This window comes from Petaurus breviceps, unplaced genomic scaffold (assembly GCF_028583685.1).
Source record: "Petaurus breviceps papuanus isolate PSGF00001 unplaced genomic scaffold, PetGlider_PUasm1.0 90701, whole genome shotgun sequence".
Lineage (NCBI taxonomy): Eukaryota > Metazoa > Chordata > Mammalia > Diprotodontia > Petauridae > Petaurus > Petaurus breviceps.
In genome coordinates this window covers 9,293,615-9,313,952 of record NW_027187316.1, presented here as the reverse complement: position 1 = coordinate 9,313,952, position 20,338 = coordinate 9,293,615, and the positions used below count along the sequence as shown (strand labels likewise).

Here is a 20,338-nt window from a genome sequence, read left to right as displayed (position 1 = left end):
TTCTTGGAGAAATAAGTTACTGAAGTATGTAGAAATTTTCTACTGTTAACAGCCAAATAAGAGTCTAGAATGATATTTCCTTTGTCAGCTTTCTAAGCTTTCAGTTTTGTCTGTCCCAAGTGATTTGGTGACATTGTGACCTTGGCAAGTTATAAAGAAGTATTTCTAAAGTCTTACTTCCATTCTTCAAGACTCTGTAATAGTTGCATGCCCTTCCCCCCAGTTTAGATGCCCCTTCCACCAGTGACAACTACAAGTCCTTGACACCTTAATAAAAGCTGATGAGTTGCTATGACTAAAGAAAATTCCTCACCTGGTAGGCAGTCTCCTCATGGTGAGCCTCTCCACTTTTAGCTAAGCTTATCCTTAAGAGGAGAGGGATTCTGGCTGTCTTATTACATCTTGAAGCCTTTTAAGCTTGTAGGTCCCTGCCTAAACCTGTTTTACAAAAGTCAACATCACCTTTGTAAGCATTAGGGAATAGGGCTTAATGGAGCCTACTTTCTCATTACTAAATAAATTCTGTACTTGATTTATTACTTATTAAATGTTATCCATATTACTAATTAAAATTTATTATAGATCTTAAACCAGAAATGGTACATTTAATATAGAATTTTAACAGTTTTAGATGAAACAATTACTTAGTTGTCCACATATCCCAATAGTATTTCCAGGTTAATTTTTCCAAGACCTTAAATTACTTAAGTTTCCCAGCTACCTTGACTCTTTCTGAGTCTAAGATTATTACTACAGTAATATACTATGATTACATAGCTCATTATATGATGTTTTGTCAGATCATGCCACCCAGTGATAAACTTGGATGAAATTGAATTTTGCCTGTGTCTTATGGGATCAGTATCATCATGTTAACAGTCCCATCTGATATAAAGTCATTAACTATATAAGGTCCTGTCCATCAAGACCAACTTTAAAGGGTCCACTTGCCACTCTCACATGGATACTGCATCCACTGATTCATTCATTCAGATATGTTTACTGAATGTCTTCTGTGCAAGGGACAAATGAAATGCCAGTGTGAAAGATGATTTTGAGTTTTCATCTCATAAGTTTATATTTCCTATCTTGTACCTACTGGTCAAACTGGGTATAATCACCTGTGCAATTCTTCATTATTGAATCTGTGGATTTCAGCTCTGATGATCTCAAATGAAATCTTCAATCTTGGCCTCATGTTTCATTCACCTGGATTTTTCTACTAAGTCCTAACATAGTGACTGTCATTTGACCTCTAACTACATCAGTTCCATTATGTGATGACTGAATAGTATTTTAACTCCCCTCTTTATAACTCAGTCAATCTTGGCTCTCTATTTTTTCCCCTTCCTGATTCTTGACATCATCTAGCATTCACCTCTTTCCTTACTCAGCCTTACTGGTTTAGGGCTGCAAAAGGGTACAACTTTTGCTAACTAGACTCTTTGTCTTTCTATCCCTTAAAAAAACAAGCATTTATTTTAAATATCACCTGACTTCATAGTTTTGTTTTTTTTTCTGTATTCTTTGCCTTATTTTTAAAATTTTTGGGTATCCTGACAAATAATTGTGCTGAAAAATCATGTGTAATATATAACATTGAAAAATGTTTTAGGGGGCAGCTAGGTGGCGCAGTGAATAGAGCACCGGCCCTGGAGTCAGGAGGACCTGAGTTCAAATCCGACCTCAGACACTTAACACAAAGACTAGCCATGTGATCTTGGGCAAGTCACTTAACCCCAATTGCCCTCCAAAAAAAGTGTTTTAAGGCCATTTTTATATGTCTCCAATTAAGTTTCATTCCATAAGAGCATAGACTGTCTCCTGTTTCTTATAACCTTGTCACACAGGGGGAATATAGTAAATGATCACTCTCTGACTTTCTGAATACTAAAATGGGTATTTAGGTGGCTTTTTAAAATCTCAAAAAAAAACTACTCATTTTCAAGCAGCCAAATGACTCACTGTGTGACAGAAGCAGATTCCTATCTGAACAAGTCTTTCCTGGAGTACAGCTGTATTCTTCCATGACCAGTGAACTGGGGAGCTACTACTTTGACCTGTGTTTGAGAAGGTCTGGGAGACTGCACATTCTGGGGTCCCCTTGGGTCATTATTTGTGGCAGGTCTACTTTGATCTGAAATCCTTGCTGGATCCCCCTGCAGAACAACTACTGGGAGCTCCCAGGACTGATTTGGTCCCCACGGTCCTTAGGACTGGGGGTGACTTTTGGCCAACTCCTGGACAGTTGTACACATCTGCAGGTCAGGAGTGGGCCAGCCTTAGATGTGTAGCAATTTGAACAACTACTTTGTGCCTCTGCCTCAAAAAATGGAGATGAGTAGCCCTGAATTAATATATACTATGTAAAGCTTATTATATTTTACTAATCAATTAAAGGAGTCAGAAAATATTTGAGTGCTGCATTTTAGATACTGTTACTATAGAAATAAAGCAGCAGAATTTTAAAAATCAACAACTTAGACTCTAAGTTCTTTGTGAAATAGCACAGCTGTTTTATTTATTCATATACATGGAACAGTAAGATGGATTTTGAAGTGTTTTTGTGTAGCTATTCTAACAGAATAAATAGTTCTTTAACTCCAAGTATTTGGTTTGGATATTACCTCTAGGAGATTTTATATAATGTACATAATTATGTCCAATACTTTGGTATAGTAGTAAAATATGGCTGTTTTACCATTTATAGAGGTTTGTAATTAAAATGTTTCAATATGTGAGTGTTAAAGAGTTAGAGGTGGCATGTAACATTCTATATGTTCTTTCAGAATGCAGATCCTAAGTCCTCCCTCAAAGGTGTGAGCAGCCAGCTTGGAGAAGGATCTAGTGATGGACTCCCACTCTCAAGTAGCCTTCAGTTTCTTGAAGATGAACTTGAATCCTCTCCTCTTCCTGACCTCAGTGAGGACCAACCTTTTGACATTCTCCAGAAGTCCTTACAGGAGGCCAATATCACTGAACAGACTTTGGCAGAAGAAGCTTATTTGGACGCCAGTATAAGTTCTAGCCAACAGTTTGCACAAGCTCCACTTCATCCTTCTTCATCAGCATCCTTTACTCAGGCTTCTAATGTTTCTAATTACTCAGGTCAGACGCTGCAGCCTATAGGAGTGACTCACGTGCCTGTCGGAGCATCATTTGCAAGCAATACAGTGGGCGTGCAGCATGGCTTCATGCAGCATGTGGGGATCAGTGTGCCCAGCCAGCATTTGTCTAATAGTAGTCAAATTAGTGGTTCTGGTCAAATACAGCTCATTGGTTCATTTAGCAATCAGCCTTCCATGATGACCATTAATAACCTTGATGGATCTCAGATCATATTAAAAGGTAGTGGGCAGCAAGCATCCACAAATATGAGTAGTGGACTCCTGGTTCATAGACAGACTCCTAATGGCAACTCGTTGTTTGGAAACTCCAGTTCAAGTCCAGTAGCACAGCCTGTCACTGTTCCATTTAACAGCACAAATTTCCAGACATCTTTACCCGTACATAACATTATCATACAGAGGGGCCTTGCACCAAATTCAAATAAAGTCCCAATTAATATCCAACCAAAGCCTATTCAAATGGGTCAGCAAAACACATACAATGTGAACAATTTGGGAATTCAACAGCACCATGTGCAACAAGGGATTCCTTTTGCCCCTGCAAGCTCACCCCAGGGCTCAGTAGTGGGTCCACATATGTCTGTGAACATTGTAAATCAACAGAACACAAGGAAATCTGTTGCCTCACAAGCAGTGAACAGCACGGGGGGTAGTATTGTCATCCACTCACCCATGGCACAGCCTCATGCACCCCAAAGTCAGTTCCTCATTCCCACAAGCCTCTCTGTCAATTCAAACTCAGTACACCATGTCCAGACCATCAATGGGCAACTTCTTCAGACTCAGCCTTCCCAGCTGGTCTCTGGTCAAGTGGCTTCCGAGCATGTCATGCTGAATAGGGGTTCCTCTAATATGCTTAGGACCAACCCATCATATTCGGGGCAAATGCTAAACAACCAGAATACTGCTGTCCAACTCGTGTCTGGGCAGACATTTACAGCATCTGGTAACCAAGTGATAGTCAATCACACACCTTCTCAGATTGTTGGTGGACAGATGCCCTTGCAGCAGGCATCACCAACCGTGTTACATTTATCACCTGGCCAGAGCACCGTCTCTCAAGGCAGGCCAGGCTTCCCAGGACAGTCTGCTGTCACAAATGTTTCTGCACCCGGTCGGTTCACAGTTGTCAACTCCTCCAGCACAGCCCTTCCTACCCTTGGGCCCTCAGTCCAGTCGGCAGCATCTGCAGCAAACTTTAATGGTGACCAGCTACCCCAGCCCAGCCGGACTCCAGGGCCAGCCAGTGTGTCTCATCGTCTTCCAGTTTCTTCATCCAAATGTACTGGCACCTTCAGTAGCACCCCAGGAGGAGGGACCCAGCCCCAGGTCTCCTTTTGCCAGGTACAAGTCACTGTCTGATATAGGAGATAAGTGGTATAGGGAAGCAAGTTGTGAATGACAGCTTGGCCCCTGCCCTCTGTGCAATGAATAGAATGGGGCTTTGATTATTCCCAGATTTTTAGATGATATTTTTAGGCTTATGTTAGTTGTGGGTATTTTGTTTGTTTTTCTTTTGCGTTTAAAATTGCTTTGGATTTAAGGCCTTTGGGGCAGAAATGGGAAGAGCAAAAAGGAAGTTTTTGTCAGTCTTTATGGCTGACCACTGAAGAGTCAAACCAAGGGAGGTATTGGGTACGAGAACCTGAAGACAGTCAGGGGCCCAGTGGTAGAGTTAACTGAGTATTTGTCAAGTACCTGTTTTGTGCCAGGGATATTTTAGGCACTGAGAATATAAGTATACAAGTGAAAAAATTCCTACTCATAGAGAACTTACATTTTCTAGTGGGGAAGATAATGAGAACATACAAAAATATAGACAGCATATGAATAAAGTTAGTAAATATAAATATATGCAAAGTAGTTGAATACAGAGTAATTTGGAAATGAAAGAATTAGTATTTGGGAGAGCTAAGGAGAGTTTCATGAAAAAGATAGTGCCCAAGTTGCATCTTAAAAGGTAAAGGAGGAGCTCTGTTAGAGGTAAGAAGAGTACATTACAAGCATCAGGGGAGACCACTGGAAAGGCATGGATGTGACCATTGAGGTGTCATGTGTGAGGAACAAGAGGCTGGCCTAGCTGGATTGCAGAGTGCCCGATAGGGAACAGCAGTGTTCAATGAGGCTGGAAAGATAGGCTGTAGACAGATTGTATAGGGCATTAAAAGCTAATCAGAGGAGTTTGATTTTTATCCTCAAGGCATTAAGAAGCAACTGGAGTTTGTTGAGTTGAGTCACATGGTCAGATCTATATTTAAGGAAAATTACTTTGGCAGCAGTGTGTAGGGATGGGGGCCTGGAGTGAAGAGAGACTTGAAGCAGGGAGACCAATTAGAAGGCTGTTAAAATAATCTAGAAGTGATAAGGCCCTGAACTAAGGTGGTAGCTTTGTAAATGAAGAGAAGGGGTCCATTGCAAGAAATGATATGGAGATAGAAATAGCAAGATTTGGCAACCAATTGGGTATGTGGGATGTGAGAGAGTAAGCAGTTATGTGTTAAAAGTTGATATTGCAAACCTGAGACTCTGAAAGGACAGTGGTGTCTTTGACAGAAATAAGAAAATTTGGGGGAGGCAGTGACTTAACGGGAAGGATAAGAAGTTCTGTTTTAGGCATATTGAATTTAAGTCATCTCTGGGACATCCCAGTTTGAAATATCCAATAGGCAACTGGTGATCGGGGATTGAAGCACAGTGGAGAAAATAGTTACGGTGATCATCTGCACAGACATGAAAATTAAACCCGTGAGAGCTGATCAGGTCAGCAAGAGAGCATTTGCAGAGGAAAGTAAAGAGGGCACAGGATAGAAGCGTGAGGAATTCTTATATTACAGTGCGTGATGTGGACGATAGTCCAGCAGAGGAGACCAAGGAAGGATTAGTTAGGTGGGCAAAGAGAAAAGCTGTGGACTGGAGGAAAGGAATTTAAGATGCAGAAACTTTACTGTTGGATTGTGCTATGAAAATGTGCCCTGCCCTCCTCATGTACTATGTTCTGGTGAACTTTTGGAATGAGTCTGTCTGGATTGAGATCCCCCAGGCGAAAAGGTCTTTTGGTTTAATACACTTCCTCCACAAAGTTCTATACCTTAACCATTTCTGACGAATGGTTACTGATCCTTTTAAAGCTCTGCAGAGCGAAGACCTCGGAAACTTGTTGCTGTATTAAATTCTTATGACAGGAAGTTCTTTCTTTAGTCTAATCAAACAACTTGTTGTAATTTAAGCCCATTTCTCTTATTCATTGGAGATATATAGTAAAATGCAGTTAATGATGGTATAGTAAAACTGTAACAGTAACTGGAATGCTCAGTGCCTGGAGTGTTCTAGTTAAATCAACACTTTAGTTAAGAAAGGGTAACAAAAAACCTGTTTTAACAACCTTTCCAAAATATTTTAATCCAGTTTTCTGTCTTACCATAGTGCTTATATGCACAAGACAATTGAACCTTCAGTGATTAAGAATCTTGCAGAAATGATCTTTGTTCTGAACATCCAATTTCTGTGGATGGGGGCCAAGAAAGCATTTATATAATGCCTGCTACATGTGCTAAGTATCGGGTTAAGCAAAAGGTGTTATGTGATCCTCACAACAACCTTGCAGCATAGGTGCTGTTATTCTTCCCTTTCTGCAGTTGGGGAAGCCGAGGCAAATGGAGACTAAATATCTTACTAGGGATCACACAGCTAGTAAGTGTCCGAGGTCATATTTGAACTTGGGTCTTCCTGACTCCAGGCCCAGTACTCTCTACCCACTGTGCCACCTAGCTTCCACCACAGTAGCTGTTCTACAATTTCTCCTCTGTCCCCAGTCCCAGCTCCCAACCACTCAGCAAATGATCTTTTCTTTTAATTTTACTGAGTTCAAGATGACTGGTTATAAACTACCTAACAAATCTTAGGATATCTATATGACTATTTTCTCAACCTCCCGGTTTTTGAGAAAAGTGCATCCCTCATTTCTAAGGTAAACCCTTCCATCAGTTCCCTAGATTACATCATTTTCTAACTTACCCCTTTTTTTTCCAGCATATTCAATTTCTCTCTTTTCCTAGGCTCCTTCCCTTGTCTTCAAAATGCCAGCACTTTTTTTTTTTTTAAGCAATTGGGGTTAAGTAACTTGCCTGAGGTTACATGGCCAGTTTTTTTGTGTGCGTGCTAAGTATCTGAGGCTGGAACCATCCTGGGTCCTCCCGACTCCGACTCCAGGGCCAACGTTCTTACTCACTGCACCACCTGGCTGCCCCATAGCACTTTTTTTTTAACCTGCACTGCCAGATTTAGATTCCCCTGTCCTCCATTTAACCATCAAGCTTAAAAGAGGATTTCCATAAAACTTGTTGCTTCCATCTTCCCTACCCATTTTCTCCTTTTAATGATGCATACTCTGGAAAATTGCCAGACTTTTTTTCCCTCCAAATTCAGTTTTTCCTCTGTCCTTAACATCTCTATAACTTTTGACACATATACATACATATGACATGTATCATACACACACACACACACACACACACACAACTCATGTGCGCAGTAGCCATTCCCTCATCTATGAGTACCTATTCTCTAGTTATTTACTAGCATAAAAACTGCCACACCTTTCTTAGGAAGATCTGATCTCCTTGGGTTACATACCCAACCAGGTAGTTTTTCTAAAATAAATTATATAATTTAATGCATGTTTAAAACTTTCCAGTGACTTCTCAGTTACCTACAAGTTAGGCAATAAATTTCCCTGCAAATAGAAAATCTGACCCCACCCTATCCAACACTGTCTCCTGTTCTCTACCAACACAATTAGCCAACATGATTTCTTTGTCTCCCCAAAACTATATTCTCTCTAGACTTAAGGTTTTTCTGATATAATTCCCTTAACTCCTTTTAAAAATTTTTTTGTAGTTGATTTTTTTTTAGGTTACATCATTCATTTCCACAAAATTTTGAGTTACAAATTTTCTCTCCATTTTTCCCCTACCCACTACCCCAAAACAGCAATCCCACTGAATATCCCCTCCCCCAATCTATTCTCTCCTATATCTTCCCCCATCCCCCCTCCAACTTTCCATTAGGGCATGGTGGATCTCTATGCCCCAGTGCCTGTATATCTTATTTCCCAGTTACATGTAAAATAATAATAATAATAATATTTTTTTAACATTTGATTTTAAACCTTTGAATTACAGATTCTTTCCCTACCTCCCTAGTCACCCACCCTTACTGGGAAGATAAGCAGTTCAATATAGGTTGTACATGTGTAGCTATGCAAAACATTTGCATAGTGAATATATTGTGAAAGACTGACTGTATTTCCCTCCATCCCATCCCACCTCCCGTTTTTTCTATTCTCTACTTTGATCCTGTCCCTCTTCAAAAATGGGTGCTTCCAACTTCCCTCCCCCCGAGCCTGCCTTCCCTTCCATCATCCCCCCTCTCATCCCCTTCCCCCCTACTCTCCTGTAGGGTGAGATACCCTATTTAGTGTGTATGTCATTTCCTCCCTAAGCCAAATTCATTGAGAATAAGGTTAACTTATCCCTTTTGCCTTCCTGTTTTTCCCCTCCATTGTAACAGTTTTCCCTTGCCTCTTCTATTGGGGATAATTTACCCCATTCTATCTCTCCCCATCTCCTCTCATTATATTCCTCTCTCACCTCTCAATTTCACCTTTTAAGTATCATTCCTTCCTATTCAACTGGTCCTATACCCTCTGTCTATGTATACCTGTACACATATATAGAAAAACTCACATATGTATTCATATGCCCATATATCCTCCTATATAGACATATATATGTATGTATGCATACATATATATATATACACATTTCTATTCCCTTCAACTATTCTCATACTGAGAAAAGTTTCATAAGTTATAATTATTGTTTTTTCATGCAGGAATGTAGGTAGTTCAACTTTGATAAGTTCCTTATCAAAGGATTTCTTTTCCCTGTTTACCGTCTCATGCTTCTCTTGCTTCTTGTATCTGAATGTCAGGTTTTCTATTCAACTCTGGTTTTTTCATCAAGAATGCTTGAAAGTCCTCTATTCCATTGAATGACCATATTTTCCCCTGAAACATGATACTCAATTTTGCTGGGTAGGTGATTCTTGGTTTTAATCCCAGCTCCTTTGACCTCTGGAATATTCCACGCCCTTTGATCCCTCAGTGTAGAAGTTGCCAGATCCTGTGTTATCCTGATTGTGTTTCCACAGTATTCAAATTGTTTCTTCCTGGGGCGGTTAGGTGGCACAGTGAATAGAGCACCAGCCCTGGAGTCAGTAGGACCTGAGTTCAAATCTGGCCTCAAATACTTGACACACTAGCCTTGTGACTTTGGGCAAGTCACTTAACCCCAGCTGCCCTCCAAAAAGCAAAAAAAAAAAAAATTTGTTTCTTCCTGGCTGTTTGTAATATTTTCTCCTTGATCTGGGAACTCCAGAAACTGGCTATAATATTCCTAGGAGTTTTCTTTTGGGGATCTTTTTCAGGAGTTGATTGGTGGATTCTTTCAACCTCTATTTTGCCCTCTGATTCTAAAACATCAGGACAGTTTTCCTTGAGAATTTCTTGGAGGATGATTTCTAGTTTCTTTTTTTGATTATGACTTTCAGGTAGTCCAATAATTTTTTAAATATCTCTCCTGGATCTATTTTCCAGGTCAGTGGCTTTTTCAGTGAGATATTTCACATTGCCTTCTATTTTTTCATTTGTTTGGATCTGTTTAACGGTATCTTGATTTCTCATAAAGTCACTAGCTTCCATTTGCTCCAGTCTAATTCTGAAGGAATGATTCTCTTCAGTGAGCTTTTGAGATTCTTTTTCCATCAGGCAAATTCTGCTTTTTAAGGCATTCTCCTCATTGGCTTTTTGAACCTCTTTTGCCACTTGAGTTAGTCTATTTTTTTTTTTTTAAGCAATCAGGGTTAAGTAACTTGCTCAAGGTTACACGGCCAGTTATTTCTGGGTGTGGTGCTGAGTATCTGAGCCCGGGATTTGATCCAGGTCATCCCGACACTGGAGCCAGTGCTCTTACTCGCTGAGCCACCTGGCCGCCCCTAAGCAATTGGGGTTAAGTAACTTGCTCAAGGTTACACAGCCAGGTGTTTCTGGGTGGGTGCTAAGTGTCTGAGCCCGGGATTCAATCTCCAGGTCTTCTCAACACTGGAGCCGGTGCTCTTACTCGCTGTGCTACCTGGCCTCCCCGAGTTAGTCTATTTTTAAGGTGTAATTTTCTTCAGTCAGGTTGTTGACTCTCATTTTATAATTTTCTTGCACCATTTTCATTTCTCTTCCCAATTTTTCCTCCACTTCTCTTGATTTGGTTTTTAAAATCCTTCTTAAGCTCCTCTATGGCCTGTAAGCAGCTTATTCTTTTCTTGGAAGCTTCTGGTGCAGGAGTTCTGACTACACTGTCTTCCTCCTGTTCCATGCCCTGATCCTTTTTGTCCCCAAAAAAGGAATCCAGAGTCAGACCACTGTGCTTGCCTTGCTTCCCTTGTTTGCTCATGTTGCCACTCAATTACTTGACTTTTGAGCTTTTTGCCACAGTAGAACTCTGCTACCAGAGGGGAGAGCTTTCTCCCAATTGCTGGGGTTTTCTCAGCTGCTGAAGCTATTAGTTAGGTGTCTTCTCTGAAGCCTCCCTACACTCTGGCAAACTGGTCACATACCCCAGGACCTCCACCCTAGACAGCAATCCAGATCCAAGCAGGTTAAAGCAAGAGTGATTACTCCTCAGACTGGTCGCTTGATCCCCCTACAGTATGCAGACCAGTAGCTCTGAAGCAACCACGTAGCAGCAGCTGCATGGCCAAAGAGCCTCAGCCGCTTCTCCTTCCAGGGGGTAAAGGCCTGACCTCACTCCCAAACTCCCAGTTCACAAAGTCCACACTGCACTGACCTCTCACTTTGTCCTTAGCATCTATAGGTTGATAAGTCTGGAAACTGCCACAGCTGCTGGTGATCTGAAGTCCCTCCAGTCAGCGGCTGGTTGTGGCTGCCCTGAGGCTAAAACCTCAGGCTCATGTGGGGCTGGGCTAGGCTCCCAGAGCGCTGTACTGGCCACTTCCTGCCTGCCTACTGGGCTATACTCAGTGGGAGGTTAGCTTCTCTGTGTCATTTTGTGGGTCCTGTAGCTCCAAAGTTTGTTCAGAATCTCCTTTTATGTGAATTGGAGGAGGTGGAAGCGGGAGTCCTGCAGAAGTCCTGTTTCTGCTCTGCCATCTCCCCTTAACTCCTTGTGACTGCTCCCCCACCCCACTTCCTGGAACATCCTCCCTCATCTCTGCCTCTTACTTTCCTTAGTTACCTTCAAGTGTCAGCTCCATCTCCCTCTTTAGAGGTATTCATCCCTCCCACTATTCCAGCCTCTTTGCAGGAGGTTTTTACCTACCTCAGAAGCTCCTAGTACATATCCCTCTAGGATTACCTCCCATCTACTCTGTATATATCTTATATTTACCTACTTTCATATCCCTCATTAGAATGTGACCTTCTTGAGGGTAGGAATTGGTTTTGCCTTTTTTTTTAATCTCTGGTGATTAGCATAGTGCTTGGAGCCTGGTAAGGTTTAACTTAATAAATGGTATTTTGTTTTGTTTTTAATTGATTGACTATAAAAGCCAAGAGGGCAAAGATCATGTCTTACTAAGTACCTATTATGTACTATCATAGGTAATGGGAAAGATAAAAAGATAAATAAAATGTAATCCCTGCCGTCATGGTGCTTACAGTCTAACTAGGAAGTAAGAGATGGACATAAAGTATTATCAAGTAAAACATAAATTCATTACATTGTATCCCCTGGTCCCACAGCTCCACACTGGTTGCTTTACTGGTTGCCTTCTCCTTCTCCTCCTCCTCCCCCTTTCTAGCTACATATACTCTGCCTAAAATCTGTCCCTAGGCTCAATCCTGAGAGAAATAATTATTAATAACCAATGATTTGGAGAGATTCAGAGTTCCTCCTTTTTTCTGTAGCCCTTATTTCAAAGTTCAGTGCCTTGAAAGACATTACTGATAATGAGATTGAATTAAAGCTCTTCAGTCTTGGTCAGCCTCCACACAGCCTTACATGGAATTTAATCTAAGGGTGAGAAGCCTATTGTGTTTTACTCAGATTTGGGTAGAGATAAATTCTTTGATTAGATTGCCCAAAGCTGGGGGTGGTCTGGGTGTTCAAGAGTGACTTAATGTCACTCAGCCCCTCACTGGAGTGAGCCATCTTCTCGTAGTAATATTCATTCTCTCATTAATTGTTGATTGCCATCCTCTGGAACACCCACTTTTCCAAGGGCATGTAAGCTGTGAGCCTGCCACCATGATTGTCTATGGCATTCAAAGAGTACCACTGATATCTTCTGTTAAAATGCTAGCATTATTAATAAAAGGATTACCCGGAAACTCTCTCTCCAGCCTTGTAAATGTCATAACCCCTATTTTAACTCAGTCCTAAGTTATTAAAATACTCTTATCCCTTCCCATCATCCCCATCCCAATGATGGGGTTTTCTTATTCTCATCCTCCTCACTTGTTCCCTTCTCAACTGAACCACAAGGGGGGTCCCCCTTTCCTCCCCCTCTGGCTCCCACTCTAGAGCTACTCATCCCTTCCACTATGCCTTCTGAAATGAATGGTCCATGAGTAATGAAATAATAGCTAGCATTTGTATAACACTTTAAGGTTTGCAAAAAGTTTACAAATACTATCTCATTTATACTCACAACCACCCTCTTATTATCCCCATTTTACAAATGGGGAAACCAAGGTAGTCAGAGTTTAAGTGACTTGCCCAGAGTATACAATTTAAAAATTGACTATAGATTTGAACACAGATCTTCCTGACTCAAAGTCCAGCACTCCTTATCTACTATACCACCTACCTGCCTATGGGTTACACACTTACTTTCATCTGAAACCTTTTCCTTTCTCACTCCTTCAGTCTTCTTGTCCTCACTGAGACCTAGTTTCCTGTGAGACCACAGCCTCCCTGGCCACACTTTCCAAGACTGATGGTATTTTCACTCACAGGTCATGATAGGGAAGTTGGAATAGTCCTTGCACTCCATTGCCACTTCCAGGCTTTCCTTTTTCCATCATCATTCGGTAACCTCGGAAATTATCTCCAGTTTGTCCTGAATGTATCTTTTTTGTACACAGTTATTTCATATGGTCTCCCCCTTTAGACAGTGAGCTTCTCAAGGGAGGGGTTTGTCTGAAAAAGGCTGATATCCAGCGGGAAGATGAGTAAGACCCTCTATACATTACTCAGACTAAATCTATAGTTTTAGATACAGTCTTGAGCACACATTTAAGGACATTGGTAAGCTAGACAGCTACCAAAAAGGAGAGCACCTGGGTCAGTGGAGTTCAAATTCATCTCTTTGAGAATTGTTTGAAGGAGCCAAGGCTGTTTGGTCTTCATTTTAGTCTGAGGAAAGGAAGATTTAGAGGGAAACATGATTGCTATCTTATTGCAGAAGAAGGATCAAAATGGTTTTGCTTGAGACCCCAGAGGATGAAATGAGGGGCAGTGGAAAGGAATTAACAGGAGGCAGATTTCTGTTCTCTATGAGGAAATAGATATCAAATGAGATAACATATATAAAGTGCTATATAAATGTTGGACTATCAATGCCATTGCTATTGTTATTATTTAAGCCCATTTTCAAACCCTGGTCTTGGGGTAATCTGAATTCCTTACCCTTAGAGTTCTTAGAGGGAAGCTGATGGCCATGGGGGGTGGGGGGAAGGGTTAACATTGTGTCTGAGAACAATACTTTTAATAACAGTTGAACTAGAAAACCTTTGAGGTCCCTTCTAACTGTAGTTCTTTTAGGATTATTTTCAAGAATTTTAAGAATCATTAAGATTCTTTTAAGATTATTTCTGACCAGGAAGATAAGGTTTTATGGAGAAGATAGAATTAGATCTGAACCTTAAATAATCAGGAAGATTTCACCTATCAGGGATGAGAATGAGGATCTTCTTAGAATAAGGAATAGCGTAAACAAATGCACAAAGGCTATATAACAAGGGATGTTGTCAAAGGATAGTATGTAATAAAAGTCTGGAGTGTCAGGTATGTAGAGGAAGCCAGAGTGTAGGGGCTTTTGAGCATGGGAAAAGTAGGTTAGACCAGCATAAAGTTACTATGCACATAGTTAGTACTCAGTGAATAATTACTGTAGGCATTTTTTTTGGTAATAATAATCTCCAGCACAATTATCGCTTTTTTATTTGCCCAGAGATTATTGGGGTTTGTTTTAGTGATCTTTTAGTTTACATTGTTGTAACCATTGTCATTAATGTTCTTCTGGCCCTTTTTCAGTTCTGCAGGCCTACATTTATCAGTTGGTGTAAATCTTTCCCTGTTTCTGAATTTCTTTTATTAATCATTTCTTGTGGCAAAATAATATTCTGTTACATTCATATACCACAGTTAGTTTAAGCTGTTTACTAATTGATGGGCATCCTTGTTATTTCCAGTTATTACCACACAAATTGTTACTATGTTGTTTTTTACTCTAAGGCACTAGTATATGAGGTAAGACTATAAAGTAGTAAGACTGCACAAGTAACTTCTTTCTCATTAAATAACAAAGCCTGTGTAACAAACATATATAGTCAAGCAAAACAAATTACCACATTGACTTTGTCCAAAAATGTATGTCTTATTCTGCACCCTGAATTCATCATCACTCTGTTGGAAGTGGTACATGCTTCACCACTGATCATCTGGAATCATGGTTGGTCATTGCATTGACCAGAGTGCTTAAATCTAAAGTTGTTGTTTTTTTCAGTGTTGTTTTTATTGCATAAATTGTTCTCCTGGTTCTGCTCACTTCACACTGCTTCAGCTCATATAAGTCTTCTCAGGATTCTCTGAAACTATCCCCTTTGTCATTACAGCACAATGGTATTCCATCACATTCATGTATCTTAATTTATTCACCTATTCTCCAGTTGATTCCTGTCTTGCTTTTAAGAAAGATTTCCATACCTATCTGTCTGGAATGACATAGAGGTATGACCTTATTACAAGCAAGAGGATTATTCACAGGCTAACTTTGGTAAACCTCACAATGACTTCCTCTAGCCTCCTGGTATACAAGGAGGGAAAAGGAAAAGAATTTGAGATTGCTTAAAGGAAATGACTGAAATAAAGTAACTAAAACACCGCTAACTTCCTTAATGATCCACAGTACTAGAATCATAGATGATTCAGAGTGGGAAATAATCAAAAAGTCATTTCTGTTCAGCTTTAGGAATGCATCATATAGAATCATAGACTTTTTTTTTTTCAGAGATCATCTCCTTATCGTACAAATAAGAAAGAAAGTGTTAGTATCTGTTTAACCTTCCTAATTATGTTTGCTGAAGTTGTTAAAGTAGAGAAGGCAATGTGGTGTGGAAGATGGAAAGCTGGCCTGGGGAGTTAGGAAATCTTGAGTTCAAGACTGGCTTCTGACACATACTGCCTTGTTGAACTCTGGGCAAATCACTGAACATCTCAGTGCTCAGGGCAGCTCTCTAAGAATATACATTGCGGAACATTTGCTGATCCCAGTCAGTAGAGGGAATTTCTTTACCTGGAGCTCCTTATACCAGTATTTCCTGATTTTATGCTGACTAATTGTGAGGTGAATCAGCTCATAACTCTCCTGAGTAACCAGGATGATAGATTTACTGCAGATAAGCCACAAAAAGAAAATGGAATTTTTTGGTCCATGAGTCAGACAGACTTAGTTTCAGGGTTGTCAAATTCAGTTAAAGCACAATATATAGGAACTCATTGTTTATATCCTAATTCAAAGAAGAATTGGGTTTTATATGTATATGAAATCACAAGGGATAAAAACCATCTAGTTATAATGACTGAGTTCCTCTTAGATCTCAGTGATTTAGACTGTAGTTACCATGTGAAGCAGGACCCTAGGAGGAAGGATATTTGGATTTATTATTGTGGTGGCATGAAACCAACCAACTTTGATAAAGCATCTCAGGAGATATATACCATAGAGATTTGAGGAGAAGGAAATTTATATAGTAAAATTCTTCCTACATCAGGGGTTCTTAACCTTTTTTGTTGCATCATGGGCCCCCTTTGGCAGTCTGGTGAAGCCTGTAGACTCATTATTTCGAAATCATGCTTTTAAATGCATAAGATTATGAAGGAAACCAATTATATTAAAATGCAGTCATTTAATATATATGTATATATGTACGTATACATATATACATATGTATAATATATATTTAAATATATATGTATATATCTATAAATATTTTAAAGTTCACATATTCCAGGCTAAGAACCCCTGTCCTGCATAAAAGGAAAATAATACTATTTGTTTTCCATTTTTTATTTCTTTGATATGACTTGAAGAAAACTCTAGGTTGCATTTTTAAGTTGTTAAAGGACTTGAGTCATTTGTTTATAACTAACCTGTTAAGAATTTAAAATCTTTAAATTGACTTTTCCATCTTGGTAATATTTTTCACAGGCTCAGAAAAAAAGCTTGAACCAGACTTCCCCCGTTTCAACTTCCAAGACCCCAGATGGCTTGAGACAAACGCAAATAACTGGTCTTTTGAGTAATCCATTGCCAGGTCAGGAGCCTCTCCTTATCTAATTTTTACCTTGCCTCCTGACATCCAAAGTCAGTTCTTGTTCCTCATATCTAATCCTGAATGAAGTCTTTTCAGATTAACTTTACCCTGTTGTAATCACTCCTCTATTCTGTGACTCTCAGCACTTTCACAGTCAGTCCACATATTATTTAATGTATATTGCTTTAGTAATTGTGCCCCAGTCTCTTCATTTGTGTGCATTTGGTCCTCACACTTAGAATAAGCACAAGGACAGTTACCGTGTTTCCTATGTATATTGTGCTTCCTGTTGTACAGGGTTCTTTCTAGAGACATTTTCAGTAAACATTTAGTAATGTAGAAGGCAAAGCCCTAAAAATGTCCATTCAGATGCTACCCTCCTCTCACTTTTGTGGATACTCAAGTCCTCCAAAAGCCGTTTGCTTATGCCTCAAAGGAGGTGAAACTCCAGTGTTTGAATTGTCTTACTTAGTGGATTCTGACACTTTGTCTGATCCCCAGGTCTGGGAGATCACTTCTCCTTGCTTTCCTCTCATCTTAGAGTAATTAATTATCTATGATACAAGAATTATGGTTTACTATTTTGCTGCCTCTGATTAACATCATATGTTTACTGTTTTAATAGGACAGGATTCTGGAAGCAAAGTTGTACAACCACCCTTAGGAACACCACAGCCACAACAGGAAAAAGGAGTGGGATCATCACCAGGACAGCAAAATGTACAGGTATACGGCTATTAAATGTAGCTTTTTCTTAGTATTTAGAGCAAAGGAATAAAAGTGTTAACTGCACCACTTGGCTGCTTAGAGTCTTGGCGCATACTTAGGACAGAAATCGCCTCTTCTTCCCCAGGGGATCTTACTGTGGAATGTGCACAGTGAGGTCTTTGAAAGATTTGTATCCCTAGAGGGCTCTCAGAGGTCAGCCAGCTGTTCTCTTTTAGTGTTAAAATTGATAATAATAACATCTAGCATGAATGAATGATTTACATAAAAGGCAGAGTGGACTTGGAAACTGAAGATCAGGGTTTAAGATTTGGCTCTTCAAGCAGTGAGACCCTAAGCCTTACTCCCTCTTCTGCAAAATGAAGATAATACTTCCAGTATATCCCTTGTAGGATTGTTGTGAGAATAAAATAAAACTACATAAAAGAGTAAAACTTTAAAACTGTATAAAATGCAATGTAAGGTCAACTATTATCCTCTCACCAATGTCTTAGCAAAAACAGTGCCCTTCTTCCCATTCAGGATTTTTTTCTAAGTGATCAGCAGCATTTGACAGGATAGATGATAGACATCATCCCAGTAAAGTGACCTGGGAACTCAAGAAGTTTTAGCACTACTTTAGCACTAATGGTCTGTAAGAGAAGAAGGAAGAAAAAAAAGAGAGGGTTTTTTTTTCAGCCTTATAATTTCCTTAAATATTTTTCTATACCTGTAAATCTAAAAGTCTCTTGTGATCTAGGATCGCCTGGTAGTGCCAAGTAAGGTGCTGTTCTTAGAATTAGCACCTTTCTAGTTCTGAGTAACCCAGACCCAACAAAATCTGAATTTGCTTCATAAACCACAGTAGTCGTCTGTGCCAGACTCACTTCTGGGCCATGGGGCTAAGTGGTATCTGTTAATTTCTCATCTGTGCATTTGTTACCTATAAACATATTGCCCTACACATTTTGTTACCCTGTAGGAAGTTAAGAACTGAGTCCTTCTAAGGAGTTGTGACTACGTTCTGTGATCCCAGAAATTTTTTAATGTAGTACCAAGTTGTTAATACTGAATCTATAGAATTACTTGCTCTTCTGTGAGTTATTTTTTTCAATAAGGCATAATACTACCATTCCAGAAAATGCCTTTATAGGCAGTTGAAAACATTTTTACTTTTCAAATTTTATTTTCAAAGTTTTCTATGACCTCTTTTTTTTCTCCCTACCAAAGGAAATAATCAGGAAATTTATTTTCCTCTAGGTGGATAGTCATACAGTGGGACAAAAGAGACCTGCTGCAAAACAGCTGACTAAAGGAGCTTTGTAAGTTAACTTCTGAGAAGTTGGATTTGATTTCAGATAATTCCTCCAGTTTTCCCAGTTCCTATCATACACTACAGAGGTCAAGTTCACGTCTTCTGTAGTTATATTTTGGGGTTGTCTGATTCCACATCAGCCTTTTCAAAAATTACATTTTTGTCTTTTCTGAAATGTACAGTTTCACTGATAACATCTTCCTTCAGGGATGTTAGGATATCAAATGGTGTTTGTTGAATCCTGGAAAGTGATTAATCTCTTAGTGTTTATTCTTTTGTTCCGAAGGCTAATAGTTTGAGCTTTTAAAGTTCTTGTTGTTTTGAGGATCCCTCTTGAGCATGATTAAATAAACAGACTTTAAGGTTGAGAGCAGAAGTGTCAGCCCAGGTAATACCTGTTGATTTGCTTATTATAGGATATGAATTTAGCTATGTGTATATGTTATGTATGTATCTAAAACCATGCAGATAGAGTTTGTTGGAGTACCATATTTATGTGAGACCAACATCATTTGTTCAGTTCTCCAGTGGGCCTTAAGAGACAAAGGATCAACTCCCAGTACAAGGGATTTGATTGATCTCAAGGGAGACACCAAACATCACCAATTGCCTATTGAATGTCATAAAATGATTGGCCCAGAGACATTTCAAACTTAACACATCTATAACAAAATTCACATTCTTTTTCCTAAATTCTCCTCCATCCCCCTTCAAGCTTCCTTATTTTTTTGAAGACTTCGCCATTCTTTGATTCTCCTAAATTTTTAGCCTTAATGTCTTCAGCTCTTAATTCTTCATTAGTCTACGTATTGAACTAGTTGCCAAATCTTTCATTTCTGCCTCCACTGTCCCCTTCTCTTCCATCTGTCCCTTTCTCTTCATTCATATGACCACCATTTTAGTTCAGGCCCTTGTCCCTTCTCAACTAAACTTTTACAATGGTCTCCCTCCCTCAAACTCCTTCCCACTATTAATTCATTGTCCAAATAGCTACAAAAGTGATTTTCCTTTCTCTCCCTTTCAGAAACTCACCATTCTCCTGCTGTTCAGTAAATTCTGTTGACTTAATTCTAGAATGAAAATTAAATTCCTCTTTTTAGCTTTTGAAGTCCTTACCATCCTGGCCTCAGCCTATCTCACCCTGCATTGCTCCCTTCTCTCATTCTGTGATCAGTCAAAACTAGCCTGCTCTTTGTTCTTGCCACCTGGTTCTCATCTCCTTTGTGCTTTTGGATCAACTCTCCCCATGGCTGGGGAGCCCTCCCTCCTCGCCTCTTGTCCTCCTAGACACAGTCCAGGTATTACCTGCTTCACTAACTAAGCCTGTCCTTATCCCCTGATATGCTAATGCCCTCCCTGCTCACTGCCTGGTACTTCAGTGTTTGTATTTAGCTTGTAAGTGTTCTGTAGACACTTATCTAGGGACATGGTATTTTCCCTGTAGGGACTGTGTGATTTTTTTTTGTCTTTGTCTCCCCCCGCACCTAGTGCAGTGCCTGGAACATAGTGGGTACTTAATAAGTGCATGTTGATTGATTGATTATACAAGATAGTGGATGGATGAATACAGCCTTTCTCTAC

The 20,338-nt window shown here is 39.7% G+C and overlaps 1 protein-coding gene across 3 annotated transcripts in view; it reads left to right on the top strand.

Annotated features, from left to right (window-relative positions):
- Nucleotides 1-20,338, top strand: part of BICRAL (BICRA like chromatin remodeling complex associated protein) — a 110,262-nt gene that overhangs the window by 73,699 nt on the left and 16,225 nt on the right. For all 3 annotated transcript variants that reach the window (XM_069065939.1, XM_069065940.1, XM_069065938.1), the window contains 4 exons: nt 2,790-4,472; nt 16,632-16,737; nt 17,363-17,463; nt 18,703-18,764. In XM_069065939.1, coding sequence (XP_068922040.1) covers nt 2,790-4,472; nt 16,632-16,737; nt 17,363-17,463; nt 18,703-18,764 — 1,952 coding nt within the window. The remainder of the gene's footprint in view (nt 1-2,789; nt 4,473-16,631; nt 16,738-17,362; nt 17,464-18,702; nt 18,765-20,338) is intronic.